At 42.6% G+C, this 17,559-nt stretch overlaps 1 protein-coding gene across 1 annotated transcript in view; it reads right to left on the reverse strand.

The window, feature by feature from the left end:
- GMDS (GDP-mannose 4,6-dehydratase) overlaps positions 1 to 8,847 on the reverse strand; it is a 730,364-nt gene extending 721,517 nt beyond the window's left edge. Inside the window, exon 1 of the mRNA XM_019663802.1 lies at positions 8,609 to 8,847. Coding sequence (XP_019519347.1) covers positions 8,609 to 8,710 — 102 coding nt within the window. The 5' untranslated portion in view covers positions 8,711 to 8,847. The remainder of the gene's footprint in view (positions 1 to 8,608) is intronic.
- Positions 8,848 to 17,559: the final 8,712 nt, after the last annotated feature.

Genomic DNA, 17,559 nt, shown 5'->3' on the forward strand with positions numbered 1-17,559 from the left:
GTGCAGGCAGAAGGTCCTTCAGCACAATTTGTAGCAGCCACAAAATCAAGTATCTCAGCCCTTCCCCTGCCTCTCTCCACCAGCTGAAAACTTGAACTACCCATGTGTTCATCGGGGCTCCTGGGAAAGTTCTCCCATCACAAGTTTCATTCAGACAACCCATCACCCAAGCTGCAGCCCCTGAACCTACCTGCTTCTGAGAATCTCATGAATTGTCTACTGACAGTGGACCCTCCACTGTAAGAAGCAGTATTTATGGGCAGAGAAAGGCCTTTTGCTCTAACCACTTTAGTCTGTTACCGTAAAAATCCTCAGAGAACTGAGAAGAATGCTGGGGAAAAGGCCACCAGGAGTCTTCAACAGGCCTCAGGAAACACAGCCTTCCAAGTCCCTCACCCATCCTTATTCCAGAGCTCCGACACACAAGCTAATAATGTTAACATCACCTAATGGACACAGTAAAACACTAATGAAAATATATAGCACCCTTTAAAAGCAACTTATTTCTCGAGAGCAGTGAACTTTTACAGCTTGTTGACAAACTGGCCAACAGAGCTAGCTGCTGGAGAAAGAAGGTCCTGAGAAAAAAACTATTAGCAAAAGGGTCCTTAGGCAAGTCTGAAGTTCTCCAAATCTCGTCTTCCTTGTCTGATATAAGTATAAACATGCACCACCTGGGGTTAAGTGAGATAATTAATGTAAGGTGTTTGGCACATTGCCTGGCACACAGAAACCATTCTATCAATGTCAGTAAATTTATTTCTGTACCCTCCGCCCAAATAACTATCTACCAGGTATCCTGGTTCAAAGCAAACATCTTGCCTCACTCCTTAAGTCTGATTCTTTACATGGAATCGCAGCCAAATAACTCTGGCTTAGCTCTAGCTGTAGTCTAACAAAAGTTCAGGAAAGACTGCTTCAAAGGATAGGCAAGTTGAGAACACGACACCTCAAAGAAACCCATTCAGGATCAAAAGACAGTTCACCTGAGAAATCAAGTCAGTAACTAATACAACTCACCCTCAATTTTAGCCTGGAGTCCTGAAGCCAAACATGGAGACACACAGCACTAGGGTTTCCCACATTGCAAGTAGGCAAGGCAGCAGCCCTGCAGGTGAGCCCCCAGCTGGGGACAGCATGTGGCCTTGAGTGAAGAGTGCCGGTCCAAAGTCTCTAAAGAATGTGTTACCTAGGGCCAGGCAAGTGGCTCAGTTGGTTAAGAGTTAGCTTAAGAGCATGAGCTCTGAGCAACAGGGCCGCCGGTTCGATCCCCACATGGGCCAGTGACACTGGGCCCGAGCTGAGCTGTTGCTGAGCTGCCAACAGGTGGCAGGATGGCTCTGCTGGTGAGAGCACGTGCTCCTAACAACAAGACTGTCTGTTCAATGGTGGGCTACGCCCGCCCACAACTAAGACTGAACTCGGCACCTTGAACTGAGCTGCCGCCCAGGTGGCTCAGGGGATAGAGCACGCGCTCTTAACAACAAGGCTGCTGGTTTAACTCCCACATGGGATGGTGGCTATGCCCACTTGCAACTAAGATTGAACACAGCACATTGAGCTTAGAGGCCACGAGCTGCCAACGGGCAGCCAGATGGAAACTGGTGTCCTCCACAACTAAGATTGAAGAACAACAACTTGGCTGGTCCCCCTCCCCAATTCCCCACTCTCACCCTGTTCCTCTCTCCTAGTTCCCCAATTTAAAAAAAAAAAGAAACGAACGTGTTACCTAAAGTTAAGCCCTTTCTTTAGTCCCTACAATCTTTCTAATTTTCTTTTGTAGGTCAAATACTAAAGATTCCTATTTAATTAACCTATGCCTCTCCGTCTTTCAAAATACAAATATTTTGTTAAAGTCAGATGTTAAATATTATATAAAGTTAAAGTTACCTTTTCCTTAAATATTGGAATAGATCTGATTACTTATTCCAATGTACATTTATTTTTCGTCAACTTGATAGAACCCTATAATATACATTTTACTACTACATACAGTCTTCTATTCCCCTTTCTCTGGCTCACAGCAGTATCTCTTTCGTGTTAGTGAAGGAGAGTGTTGATCAGTACGAAGACAATGGGAAGCCAAGAATCTGGTGGTCTAAACCAAACTCTAGCACTAACCTATTGTGCGATGGGGGCAATCACACTTTCTCAGTTTCCCTTCCTCCTCTACATAATGATGGTAAATTTAACTCCAGTTCTAAAACCATAACATGCATGCCAAGGGAGTATGTTTTGGTTTTTTGTGTGTTTTTTTTTTAATTTAATGGTTAATATGAGGACAAAACAGTATAAAGTCTATCACACAGAACTGGACATGTTATTTTTTTCCCCCTTAAGGGGGTATATTCCAAGAGCTTTATATCTGAAATTATAACAAATCATTTTGTCTCCTAAATTGCAACTTGTCTGTCGGGTACTCTCCAATTCTCCCCAGTACACTGACAATGTTTTGCTACTACCCAAAACCAACAGGGAATGTATCATAACATTTTATTCCCATTTATACAAACTTCTACAATTTCCAGGCAAGTTTCCTGCAAGGCAATAAACATCAGTAACTGAAGATTAATGTAATTATCAAATATTTTGAGTACTTAACCTGTACCAGTTATGCTAGACATAGGAGATTAGTGATTAAGACACTTTTTCATATCCTCAGGACAATCCTGAAAAGACACAGCACTTGGGCCATCACTCCTATCCCTCTCTCAGGCAGACATCACTAATCATGGGCCTCACGCTCGAACTGGTACAACCTTGGCTCTAGGATTCCATGGAGCCATTACCAATCAAATGGGCTTGTCTTACTAGACCTCATCACATATCACTGAATCTCCATCTATTCAAGTGGTAATTCTGATACCTCTATTGGAATATAGAAACTTGTAGGAAACTGAATATGCATTAGGAAGTAAAACCAAAAGAGGTCATGTCCCTGTTATCTTTTGTAATTCAAATGAGGCATTATTTAAAGGGATTAAGGAAAACTGGGGGGGAAATGGTACTTCCTGCCAATTCTCAATTACCATTTTCTAACATTCTATTACTAAATTAATTCTTTTTTATTTTTTAAGATTTTATTGGGGAATTAGGGGAGGGGAACATCGTCGGGGAATCAGAGAAGGGGAACAGACAAGTTGCTGTCTTTTGGTTCTTCAGTCTAGTTGTGGAGGACGTCGCTTCACTGGCCCATGTTGGCATTATCATTGCGCTCTTCCTGGCTGAGGCAGTCGCTCACCGGCTATTGGACGGCCGCTCAGGCAGCTCATAGCAGCTCACGAAAGCTCACACCTGCTGCCAGCCACCCCCACTGCAGCCTACGCCGTCTATGGTGACTCACAGCAGCACAGCTCCAGGTCAAGCTGTTGTTCACCATCTTAGCTTTAGAGGGATTAGAGCTGGGGCCCTGCTGCTCAGAGCTGGCGTCCCAAGCCAACTCTTAACCAATGCGCCACTCGGCCAGCCCAATAAATTAATTCTTAAATGCAGGAGATGAAGCCTGAGAACAGCAGTTCTCAGCCTTCTTAATGCGGCAACCCCTTAATACAGTTCTTCATGTTATGGTGACCCCCAACCATACAATTATTTCGTTGCTACTCTATAACTGTAATTTTGCTACTGTTATGAATCGTAATGTAAATATCTTTTTGTTTTCCGATGGTCTTAGGCGACCCCTGTGAAAGGGTCATTCGACCCCCAAAGGGGTCACAACCCACAGGTTGAGAACTGCTGCCTGAGAACCACCTGACTCTAGGGAATCAGGTTATCCATTTTATAAATGTTCCCTTTAAAGGTCAGGATTGTTGTTATAGCAGTTAGAATAAGCTCAAAAGAAACTAATGAAATTAGAGAAAATTAAAAAAACAAGGCTATAAAAATAAAATTCTGAAAGTAAGATGGCTTAAATAATCTGACCTTGATAACTCAGAGGCCACCTTTTCATCTATGCAAGACTTACCAAAAGTTTATTGTCTTCCAACTGCAGGCAAGCTAACTCCTCTTATCCATGAATAACTAACTATTCAGCTATTTAAAGATAAATGCTTTGTCCTCCATGCCTCTAGGTGCAGAACTCCAGGACACTGAATTAGTGCTTGCTTAAATGTTTGACCAGATCTAAACCGCTTCCCAAGGAAAATCTAGGACTACCTGCAGGTGTGGGAAGGATCTCACCGTGTCAAATTCTTCCATATTTAAAACCAGTGTTAACCTTACTATCAAACACACATGACAAAGTAATCTACAATTCCAACTTGCCTGCTCTCCTTGCCAAGACCAGCTTGAAATAACAGATAGAGTAACACCTTGGTTTGCGAGCATAATTCGTTCCGGAAACAAACTACTCGTATTGCAAGACATCACTCGTTTACCACATTAAAATGTACTAGAAATGTTTGCTCATCTTGCGGAACACTCACAAACCAAGTTACTCACAATCCAAGGTTTTACTGTATTAGAAAGGGGGAAATCCACAAACACTAACCGTTCAATTCTCTAAGGTTTCCACGGACCAAAAAGTGTGCTTTTGTTATCCATTAGGGAGTAATAATGGAGTATCCTAGGAAGATAACTCTGTCTTCTTTGAAAAACTATTACGGAACATACTGGATGCCATATTATTCTGAATCTGGTGTTTAAAAGTTATTCCTCCGGGGGCCGGCCAAGTGGCTCAGTTGGTTAAGAGTGCAAGCTTTGAGCAACAAGGTCGCTGGTTCGATTCCCACATGGGCCAGTGAGCTGCACCCAAGCCGAACTGCTACTGAGCTGCCAACAGCTGGCAGGATGGCTCAGCTGGTAAAAGCACATGCTCCTCACAACAAGGTTGCTGATTTGATTCCCTACAACTAAGATTGAACACAGCAACTTGAGCTGAGCAGCCGCAAGCTGCCGACAGGCAGCCAGATGGAAAGTGGACTTGAAGCTGAGCTTGCTGCGCCCTCCACAACTAAGATTGATGGACAACAACTTGGCTGTTCCCCTCCCCTAATTCACCATAAAAATCTTAAAAAAAAAAAAAAAAGTTATTTCTCTGAGAGTTTAGTAGTCATAAAATGCTTTGCACACCTATCCACTTTGTCTTGACTATCAGGAAGCTCAAAGCTGAACTGTATGCCCCCCTTCACTGCAGACTCCTCTTTGTGATGGTCTAGAGATGTGTTTTTTATTGAAGCCACCTCAGAATCCTTTTGGAAATGAGCAAGGGTTGTAAATAATTTAATAAATTAGTTTTCTTTGTTCTTACTATTTATTTTTGTCCTCAGCATCAGCCAGCACTCTCCCTTCTCTGTGCTCCTGTGCATGATGCTTACCCAGAACACAGCCCCCATCATTTCTAGCTTCAGTTACTCCCCCAGAGCCTGAGGCTGAATGGCCACTCATTTGGCCCCTAACATACATTTCCAACACTAACTTTTTCATGTGCTTTGTCTTATGTTCCTCAAAGACTGTGAGATCCTAATGGGCAGACAGTACATCTTTATATTCGCAGCAGCATCAAGACAAGCCTTGCCCACTGCAGACACCCAGTGAAGACCTGTTCTGTTAATGGGAGGAGTAAGTGGGCATTTTTGAAAGCCCACTGGGCGAAATCATGTGGAAAGTAACAGGGTGAAAAGGAGGTTTTCATCTTAAAGCAGTTTACAAACCAAACTAAGACACATAAATTACCCATGCAGCCAACAGGAATTGCATATATGTAAATACAAAGCAAGTTCCTGGAATGGCTGTATTTGGCAGGATTAGTCAGAGTATGAAGTATTTTTAGTTGGGTAAAAGGAATAAAACTTGTGAGGACATTCAGTCACAAAATAATGACTCCAATGACAAAGAAGGTGAAAGTATTCAAAGAACATTTCCATGGGTGTAGTAAAGAACTACAAACATCATTAGACAATGATGTCTTTGGGGAAGGCTGGCAGAGGGCCTAGAGGCAGCAATGCAAAGCCAGGGCCTGGTTTTTTAAGGTGATTTAACAAGGTAAAAACTTTGGAAAATGATGTGCAACTACTGTGTCAAGAATACATAAGAGAGAAAGCTAGAATATGAAGTCTGACAGTAAATACTAGAGATGCATTCATTCTCAAGTGGGAATTTAGGACCACCCATTTAAAAGCCCATCTTGGCACAATTGCCATGATAGTCCTAGAGCCAGAGCAGTGGTTTCTACTTCACCTTCTTGAATCTGAGACCTCTTCTTGGAGTACAACAATCTCAATCAATCTCTCTCTCTCTCTCCCTCTCTCTCCCTTCACCCCCCAACACCTCCCAAACATGCAGACAGCTGTAATTTAATGTGTGTAGCTTATCACAAGGATAGTGAAACAAAATGGCTTAGAGCAACTACTCAGTTCAATTCTCAGCTCTGACACTCATTAGGTGTGCACTCTCTCAGGGAACATATTTAACCTTACTTATCCAGATGTAAGATGGGAATAAAAACTGTACCTGCCTCATAGGCAGAGATATATAAAATGTTTAGCAGAATGAGTAGCTCAGTAAGCTCTCACTCAGTGTTTTTTTGTTTTCTGGTTTTTTTTTAAGGAGGGCGCCGTTCACAGTGGCCCATATGGGGATTGAACTGGCAACCTTGGCATTATTAGCACCACACTCTAACCAACTGAGCTAACCAGCCATCCCTCAATGTTATTTTTTAACGTACAATAAGGTATGAATTTTCTGACCCCTCGTATTAACCTCACAGTCCTCCGGAGATCCTTGAGACCCATGTTGCGATCACTGTCCTAGAAGGTAAATGCAAAGCAGAGCAGTAAGTTCCATCAGCAAGGATTCATGTGACAGCTACAGAGTTTAAAACTGCGCCAGGGGCTATAAAAGCCCATACAACACCCCAAAAGTAAGCGGATGGTGTGGAGGGTGGGTGTTGGAAGGGAGTGGGAAACAGTGGTGCAGAGGCTAAAAGGAGACTGAAATTCAAGCAGGAGTTTAAAGTTGGAAATGATATGAGGAGCCAAGAACATCTGGTCAGGGAGTAGCATGCTGAAAATGTGCTTAAGGGAGGGGGGGAGTTGGCACAGCCCTCCCTCACCACTCAGTACCAACCAAATGGCTGCACTCAAAGCTCTAAATAAGGGTCCATTTCTAACTTGCATTCATACTGCTGGTCACCTAAGTTGGTATAAGCCATACCAATAGTAACAACTTAATTAATTTCTTCATGATATTAAAAAAAAACTTTACCTTCAAGATCTCATGGAAGCTTAGTAAACATTTGCGCTTCTGATCCAGTCTATGAAATTGGAAAAAGGGAACCATCTGCAGAAGAGTCCTCAGTATTAGAAAAGGATAGACAGTATGTAGGCCCTTGCCTGAATTTAAGGGTTCTCTTCCTCAACCTCAGATCCTTGACCTAATTACCTCTCCTTTTTTCAAACACTTGTTTATTGTAATTACCTTAAACAAACTAAGATGCATAAATAACAAAAAATTAATCAGGTATCCAGTAGTTAAAGTTCTCTGATCTTTTTTGGCTCTATATCTGGCCAATTTCAATTTTTTTTCTAATGCTAGAAAGCTTTGAGAACAAAGTTTGAATCCTAACTGGACACTTCCTACTTGTTTGACTTCAGGCAAATCAAACTCCCATACTACAGTTTCCACATCTGTAAAGAGGGGATACCCCCTCAACAAATAGTTGTAAAAACTAAATGAGTTAATATTAGGTGATTGAAATATAAGCACAATATGTGTTAGCTATTATCATCACCTTTATTTCAGAGTGACATTGGCCACCACCAGATCTCCAGGAGCACAGATATCACATTTTTTCAACTAAAATAAGTGGGCAAAATTATTTGATTGCCACTGAATCAAAAACAGCACAGCTTGATAAGACACAGTGGTGGGCCCCTACCTGTTGCAACACTTTTAAAAGACGACTGTCACAAACTAGCCATGCTTTCAGGACCTCACTCAAGGAACTCATTTCTCTGGAACTGGAACCCTAGCATGTGTGAACATGAATTTCAGAAGATCATGAAATTAAAAAAAAAGTTTTTGTGAGGTGTGTTTTTTAAAAAAAAAAAAAAAAAAAAAAAGCATTTCCTGGTGTGTGACCACAGCACTACTTTGTTTTTTTCTCTTCTGTATCTGGAAATCTGCTGAGGTGGAACCAAAAGCACGGAACTCCCTTCCCTGTCTCTTAAGCATTAGTAGGTAAAGCGGCCCTTATGCGGAGATAAAGCCAGGTGACTCCACACACACATTCACAGATAAACAGTCCCTTCGCTCCCCAACACTAGGCACTAGGATCCGCAAAGAACTAAATTCCAAGTGCACCCTAGAGAGCTTGGAGAAACATAGGCTCCAGTTGCCTGTCGGTCAGGTGAGAGGGGATAGTCTTCCTTGCAGAATACACGCTCCCTTGCAGAATACACGCTCCCACGCCCCAGGGGAAGACCAGAAACATTCAATGCATTGAGCACACTCCCCACAAGCTACTTCTTGTCTCCGACCTCTCGGGCAGCAGACGCCTTCCGGGACGCCCAGAAGGCTGTTCCTGGAAACAGAGGCTGCACCAAGCGCGGGGAGAAGTACACACGTGCCCCGGCAGCGGCAGGCCGGGCTCGGCCCCCCTCTCCGCACTCACCTGGCCTGTGATGCCAGTGATGAGAGCCACCTTCCTGGGCTTGCCCATCTCGCCGTCCCCGGAGCCCCGGGCGCTAGGGCAGCGTGCCTGCGCGTGTGCCATGTCCCGTGGGTGTGCGACGGAGGGCAGTGTGGAGCGGAGGCGAGCGGAGCTGAGGCAGCAGCGCCGGAGGGACGTGGGGGGTGTGCCGCGCACAAGCCGCTTCTCCCGGGCTGCAGGGAAAGAGCGCACCGCGCGGCGGGCCGGGTGGGGAGGGCGGGGGGCGGGCCGAGGCGGGCCCGGCTGTGGAGTGGCTGGGCTGCGCCCCAGCGGACGCCGCGTCACACGTCAGCCCGTGACGCTCCCGCGGCGCCTGCGACAGGCCCCGCCCCCATAGACGGCCGTGCGGGCGGGGCGGGGCGGGGCGTAGGAGGCGCGGGCCTCGTAGCTGCGCTCCGCAGCCTCTGGCTGGGGCTAAAGACGCAGCCTCAGGAAACGGAGTGGTACCGGTGCTTCGCTTCGGGCGTGTCCCTTGGCAAGGCTAGAGAGTGGAGGGGGCGGGCCATCGGCGGCCTGAACTTCACCATCTTACTCTCCACAGAACCCCCGTGTCCTCTCCCTCACCCTTCTGAATCTCCCAGGAATCCTAATAGTACCCGAGGATGCTGGCAGGAACCATAGGCCGACCTTTCCATTAGGAAAAAGCCCTGAATTCCAAATCTGTGCATCACTGGGCCTCAGTCAAAGGCTTTGATAAATAATTTATGGAAACCTATGATAGTGCTTTTTGAGGAGTCTGGTTTTATGTTTCTTGAAGGGCACTAGCATTACAAGGCCCCTGAATGGGATCGCAGTTGTGGGTCATAACTAACCTCCCTCTAGCCTGGCTTTCTGGCTCTTTTCACATTTCCCTGAGGCTTGCAACCAGGCACGAGGTTCCAAGTAACTGGGCTCAAAATCTAGTTCAGAAAGTCTCTGGCCCCACCCATGTGCACAATAAGGAAATGTTGAAAAAACTACACGGGTCAATAAACCGGATCCTGGTTAACTTCAAACAAAGTAATTCAAATGCAAGGTGGGGTCCTAGTTTGATGACTGTGAAATCTGGCGTGCATGTAGTGACTGCACACGGGGCAGTGAAAGGAGATGAGTGAGGTAACTCAGAAATTGAGAGGATAGCAGGTCCGTGTACCTAAGCAGCAGACTAGAATCCAGTGAGGAGACAGAAACCTCTGCCTTCACTGCTCTGTTGATCTGTACATATTCCCATATTCTCCCCAACAGATCCCCTGAGATCATCACCTTAAATCACAAATTAACTAGGAGAGTGCCCAATCTAATACTCAAGATGTGTTCCAGACCTCAAATCCCCAAATCAGAAAAGCTCAGGATTAAATTAAAAACCTCTGTCCCCTAAGCCCCTCAAGAATACTCTTTAGCTTTATAGATAGGTTTGTCTTTGGTTTCACACCTTGCCCCTGCTGTGTCCATTCTATACAGAGAATGACAGTAAGTGTTACAGGAAGTAGCAGAAGGCTGCCTCTGAGTGGTGAATGAAAAACCCTAATGCAGAGGAGAGTAAACGCTTTCATTTAGGGCAACTCACTCTAAGCAAGAAATGTCTTTGAAATCTAATAGATTAATAACATGTTTTATTGGATATAAATATGCTTTGAATTAATTTGCAGATAAATTACTCAACATTTTCCCTAAAATCACTGAAAAAAATGGATACTCAGGGAGGATATGCCAGTTTATCCTGAAGCTATGAGACTTCCTATCACACTACTGAATACTGGACATATTAATATTTGCCTGTCTAGTAGTAAGTATGATAGTAGAAGACCTATGAAGAGAAAATCAATAATATTGTAGGGCCTATAAATAAAATCATTACAAAACATTGAGAGAAATGGTAGTTCAGAGATATAGTGGAAGGTTGACAAATGAAGAAGACTTATGTAGAAAATTCTCTGAAGAAAGGTATAGGACAGTATACTGGTTTGCTAGGGCTGTCATAACAAAATACATACTTGGAGGTTTAAACAACAGAAATTTATTTTCTCACAGTTCTGGAGACTGAAAGTCCAAGATCAGGGTTGGTTCCTTCTGCAGCCTCTCTTCATGTCTTATAGATGGCGATCTTCATGTTCACATGGCATTCTCTAATGTGCCTGTGTCTACATTTCCTCTTCTTATAAGGACACCAGTCATACCTGGTTATGGCCCACCCAATATCCTCATGTTAACTTAATTACCTCTTTAAATGCCCTCTCCAAATAGTCACATTCTGGGTTACTGAGGGTTAGAACTTTAACATATGAATTTGGGGGGCAAGGGGGGCACAAAGAGAGGTTTTTCTTGTTTTGCTTCTTTGGCTGGGGTGGGGAGGGTGCAGAAGGAAGGCTAGCTTAAATATGATGCCAACTATGAAGACAAGGGCAAGGCCACAAACTCGAAGTTCTCTAAATGAATAAAAGCCTACTGTATTAGCTCAGGCTGCTAAAACAAAATACCATAGACTAGGTGGCTTAAACAACAGAAATGTATTTCTCACAGTTCTGAGTGCCGAGAATCCTAAGGTCAAGGTGCTGGCCAATTTGGTTCCTGGTGAGAACTCTCTTCCTGGCTTGCAAACGGCCATCTTCTTGCTGTATTCTCACATGGTGAAGAGACATGTCTCTCGTGTTTCCTCTTATAAGGTCAATTATCCCATCATGAAGTCTTCAACCTCATGATCTAATTACCTCCAGGCCCCCATCTCCAAATACCATCACATTTCAGGGTAGGGCTTCACCATGTGAATCTTCGGAGGATATGATTCAGTCCATGCATTAACCATTTTATACAATGCTTAATATGTTGAATAAGTTTTTTTCACATCTTTGTTTCCCATTTATTGACATTGAGTAGATGCCAGTTATTCAAGAATTATGCTTCTGCTTTTCCTTCCAAATTTTCTCTCCTTTTTAAATCTTTCTTTCCTTTGCTTTTCAGTTATGAAACATTTGCTAATCTTCTTTCACTGTACCTCAGATTGGAAAACCAATGATAATCTGGTTTTGAGTTAGCATGTATTGAGTGAGCATGTAAAATGTGCTATATTTCATTTAATTCTGTGAGGAAAGTATGCTAATGATCCCTATTTTATAGAAATTGAGAATCAGAAAGGTTAGTAAACTTGCCCAAGGTCACATAGCTAGTGACTTGTTATGGTAGATGTTATGATTGGCTTTTTTATTTGGAAAAATTGAAGTGCTAGAATCCACATTTCCCAAATCATTTTGCAGTTAATGTTTTGCAAATTAAGTTCTGCCAGTCAGTCATGTTCCTGGATCTGGCAGGTGGAAGTGAAACAGAAGCCACCTTTCCCCTTCTTGTCAGACTGACCTGAGAGTTTTTGGCAACTCGACTTGAAATTTGGGTCTAATTACAAGTTTCATGAGTGCAGAGCTATTATTACTGAGTAGTAGTCCATGGGATGGTGGCAGCAGCAGCTTCCTAATGGCTGGTTTAGAGGTGTGCCTTTGACATCAGCAGCGAAGGCTTCTGTTCCTCCATCCCTTACAAAGATTTTTTTAACTGAAGTTTTTATTAAGATAATTGTAGGATTCAAATGTATTCGTAAGAAATAATACAGTGACATCCTATGTACTCTTTAACCCAATTTCACCCATGGTCACATCCTCAAAAACTATGGTGTACTATCACAAGCAGGTATTGACACTGATACAATTCACCGATCTTATTCTGGCTTCCCCAGTTTTACTTGTACTCACTAGTGCATGTGTGCCTGTGGCTACTTCTGTACTCTTTTATCACATGCGTATGTTTGTTCATCTACTACCAAAGTGAAAATACCAAATAGTTTCGACAACACCAGAATGACTCATGTTGCCCTTGTATAACCCCACACCGAGCCCCTGGAAATCACTAATCTGTCCTCCACTTCTAAAGTGTTGTCACTTCAAAAAGTGTTATAAATGGAATCATACAGCTTGCACTCTTTTGGAACTGGCTTTTTTCACTCAGCTTAGTTTCCTGGAGATCCACCCAAGTTATGTATATCAATAGTGTGTTCCTTTTTATTGTTGCATAGTTTTCCATTGTGTGGATGTACCATAGTTTGTTTAGCCATTCACCCACTGAAAGATATCTGGGCTATTTCCAGTTTGGGGCTGCTACAAATAAAGCTGCTGTGAACATTCATATAAAGGTTTTGTGTGCATACAGTTTTCATTTTGCCCAAGAGTACATTCACTCAGCCATATGGTAATTGCATGTTTAGTTTTTTTGAAAGCTTCTAAATTGTTTTTTTGAAAAGAGTTTGTAAACAGGGGCCGGCCGAGTGGCTCAGTTGGTTAAGAGTGCAAGCTCTGAGCAACAGGGTCACTGGTTCAATTCCCACATGGGCCAGTGAGCTGTGCCCGAACTGAGCTGCTGCTGACCTGCCAACAGGTGGCAGGATGGCTCAGCTGGTGATAGCACATGCTCCAAACAACAAGGTTGCCGGTTCAACTCCCACATGGGATGGTGGGCTACACCCACCCTCAGCTAAGATTGAACACAGAATTTTGAGCTGAGCTGCCCTGAACTGCCAACGGGCAGCCGGATACCTAAGTGGTTAGAGCATGCGCTCTTAGCAACAAGGTTGCTGGTTCGACTCTCACATGGGATGCATGGGATGGTGAGCTATGCCTACCCGCAACTAAAATTGAACACGACACCTTGAGCTGAGCAGCCATGAGCTGCCAACAGGCGGCCAGATAGCAACTGGACTTGGAGCTGACCTAGCTGTGCCCTCCACAACTAAGATTCAAGGAGAACTTGGCTGTTCCCCTTCCCCAATTCCCCAATAAAATCTTTAAAAAATAATAAGTTTGTAAACAGGATTTCTTTCACTAAATCCCTTTTTACTTGAAATGCCTGCAGTGGTTTCTGTGTCTCACTCAAAATTCTGACTGGGCAGTATAGACAAGACACAAACTCCAAAATCAGGGCTGTTAACCAAGATTGGAAGACCAATGAAATGGTTATTTGTGTGTGTGAGTATGATTGACAGAGAAGCGTTGTAGCAAAGAAAACATACAGGGGAGAAGTAGAGACCATTTTCTTTTTACCTTCCCTCCTCTTCAGGGTTTATACAAGTTTTCCAATTTAGGATATAATCAGGAAAGACGTGGTAAATTTTTAAGTAAAATCTTATAAAACACAACTCTATTGGAGATGAGACAACTTAGATCCCTGCTTTTCCATTATGTTTCTCTTTGGAATTAAATGAAATTGTGTGAATATCTTTTCCTATAATTCATGGCAGAAACAGCAAAATTTTAAACATAATGGGAAGGTGATGAGATAGCTCTGAAGATTGTAAGGACTCCCTAAAATTTGTCACCCCAACTTTGGAGAATACCATTCTACTAATGAAATTATCCTATGGCAAATTTTTTAGACCACGTTTTTAGAAAAGGGGGAAAGTATTCAAAATAATTGAAGACATGTATTTCTCATATCCTCACTCTTACAATTTTTCATGTGAGAGCTCTCTGTCTTAAGACAAATGAGTATAAGAAGTATGAGTTCTGGACCCTGTATATACCTCTATCTCTAGTAGAGCATGTGTGCCTAAAGTCATGTTGCCTCTACCTCTTTTGTTTTTTAATTTTCAATTTTTTAGTTAGATTAATACTTTTTTAGATAGAAAAGCTAATTCATTTGGAAATTTTTCCACTCTGGTAATCTTAATTCACAGAATCTCAGGGAGGAGAGCCTTGGGATCATTGCTATACTGCCTAATTAGAATCTCCACTCAACACTATTTTTCCATCAGTAGCATCAAACCCAGGGGGTAAGGGGAAGTATGTGAAGTTTTAACTCTTCCTTGACTCCTATTTTCAGCATTCTCCTCTCTAGATTTGAGAATCTATACATCCTTTCTCCTCTCTTTGTGATATTTCCTAAAGCCTTGCTCAATAACAAGTGAATCCGCAGTAACAAAAAATACTAGAGATAAATTTAATACAATATACTTAGATGAGGCAATAAAACACCCTTGCCTCCTATGGAAACTTGCCAGTATCTGGCTACCAGTCTGATCCTTATATTAGGTTGGTGCAAAAGTAATTGCGGTTTCAGACTGTGAATTTTAAATCATCATAACTAGACTCAAACACATTTTTCTTAATCAAAATAGGAACCATTACAATGAACACGTTTTTGCCAATGAGAAAAAATTTTGTTTATTCATGTACAATAAAAATCCATCCTTCAGGATTCAACAAACTCTTGGAAAGCATTTTCTGTATCCTGCTGGTGTGGAAGTGTTTCCCTGCAAAAAGTTGTCGAGATGCTTGAAGAAGTGGTAGTCAGTTGGCAAGAGGTCAGGTGAATATGGTGGATGAGGCAAAGGGTCGTAGCCCAATTCGTTCAATTTTTGAAGCGTTGGTTGTGAGACGTGCAGTCGGGCGTTGTCATTGAGAAGAATTGGGTGTTTTCTGTTGATGAATGCTGGCTGCAGGCATTGCAGTTTTTGGTGCATCTCATCAATTTGCTGAGCATATTTCTCAGATGTAATGGTTTCACCGGGATTCAGAAAGCTATAGTGGATCAGGCCAGCAGCAGACCACCAAACAGTGATCACGACCTTTTTTTGGTGCATGTTTGGCTTTGGGAAGTGCTTTGGAGGTTCTTTGGAGCTTCTTCTAGGTCCAACCACGAAGCTGGTCTTTGCCAGTTGTCATATAAAATCTACTTTTCATTGCATGTCACAATCTGATCAAGAAATGGTTCATTGATGTTACATAGAATAAATGAAGACAACATTTCAAAACGATGATTTTTTTTTTGATTTGCAGTCAGCTCATGAGGCACCCACTTATCGAGCATTTTCATCTTTCTAATTTGCTTCAAATGCCAAATGACTGTAGAATGGTCGATGTTGAGTTCTTCAGCAAATTCTTGTGTAGTTGTAAGAGGATCAGCTTCAATTATTGTTCTCAGTTGGTAGCTGTCAATTTCCAATGGCCGACCACTATGCTCCTCATCTTCAAGGCTCTCGTCTCCTTTGCAAAACTTCTTGAACCACCACTGCACTGTACATTTGTTAGTAGTTCAAGGGCCAAATGTGTTGTTGATATTGTGAATTGTCTCGCTGCCTTACGACCCATTTTGAACTCGAATAAGAAAATCGCTCGAATTTGCTTTTGTTCTAAAATCATTTCCATAGTCTAAAATACATATGAAATAAACAGCAAGTAATAACTCAAGGCAAAAAAAAATAAAGCAGAAAAATGTGCATTAAAATGATGTATAACATAACCACATTTATTTAAGGATGTATTCAAACATCAAAGGCAAATTTCAACAATGCAAAAACCGCAATTACCTTTGCACCAACCTAACATTGGGTTGTTGGGAAGGTCATGACGCATTTTTTACATTGGAAAACATAGAAAAATAAGTCATGACTTCCCTGAAGACCTAATAATATGTCAAAATTGCATCAAGGTTAAGATATAGGTCTCATTTTTTAATTCTAAGCACTCTAATTCCAGAGAAACTTTACCCTTTTGTACCAACAAGTTTAACATATTCAAGATTCTCTCATAAATGTAAACTCCTCCAGACTGAGTCCATTCCACCTAGTAATGGTTTCTAATCTACCTTCTAGTACCTGTATGCCTAGTAAAGGTCTTGGCTAGGGGGCTAATCTATATAGATAACAGAGGAACACTAGGACTGCAAAGGAAAGTACTACAAATCCTATGCATGAGAGAATCTGCTAGACCTCCATGGTGAAGAAATGTTTGATACAAATGGATTTATTAAATGGCCCTTCCTTCCCACAGAGAGGGATCTTCCTTGAATCCCTGGGAGGTACACCTTAAGGAACTTACTTTAGGATAGAAGGAGGTATGGAGAGCATGTGGTCTCTATCCTGGACTATGCCTTAATCATTAGTAAGGAGACTTGCTTTTTAAAAAGATTTTTATGAAAACATAGCTAACATACAATATTATATTAGTTTCAGGTATACATCACATAGGTCTGACAATTAAGCTCACGAAAGTGTTGCAATGATGTTGCTAACCTTTTTTGATATCAGAGAGATTATTCATTATGAATTTTACCAATTGGGCAAACAGTTAACCAAGTTTACTATTTAGAAGTGCTGAAAAGGTTGCATGAAAAAGTTAGACGACCTGAACTTCTCACCAACAATTCATGGCTCTTGCATCACGACAATGCACCAGCTCACACGGAGTTTTTAGCCAGTGAACAAATACCTGTATTGGTACACTCTTCCTACTCATCTGATCTGGCCCCCAATGATTTCTTTCTTTACCTAAAGATAAAGGATATCTTGAAAGGAAGACATTTTTTTTTCAGATTTTTTTATTGGGGAATTGGAGAAAGGGAACAGTGTTGGGAAATTGAGGAAGGGGAACAGCCAAGTTGTTGTCCTTCAATCTTAGTTGTGAAGGATGCAGCTAGCTCACCTTCAAGTCTAGTCACTATGCGGCCTCCATGGGCAGCTCGCGGCCGCTCAACTCAAGGTGCCATGTTCAATCTTAGTTGCGGGTGGGAGTAGCTCACCATCACACGTGGGAGTAGAACCGGAAACCTTGTTGCTAGGAGTGCACGCTTTAGTCACTGAGCCATCCGGCCGCCTGTCAGCAGCTCAGGGCAGCTCAGCTCAAGGTGCTGTGTTCAATCTTAGTTGTGGTTGGGTGTAGCCCACCATTCCATGTGGGAGTTGAAGCAGGAACCTTGTTGTTAGGAGCACATGCTCTCACCAGCTGAACCATCCTGTCACCTGTTGGCCACTCAGCTCAGGTGCAGCTCACTGACTCATGTGGGAATGGAATCGGTGACTCTTGCTCAGAGCTCGCACTCTTAACCTATTGAGCCACTCAGCTGGCCTGAAAGGAAGACATTTTGAGGATATTCAGGACATCAAGGGTAATACAACA

Source organism: Hipposideros armiger, unplaced genomic scaffold (assembly GCF_001890085.2).
Source record: "Hipposideros armiger isolate ML-2016 unplaced genomic scaffold, ASM189008v1 scaffold_405, whole genome shotgun sequence".
In the NCBI taxonomy this organism is placed as follows: domain Eukaryota; kingdom Metazoa; phylum Chordata; class Mammalia; order Chiroptera; family Hipposideridae; genus Hipposideros; species Hipposideros armiger.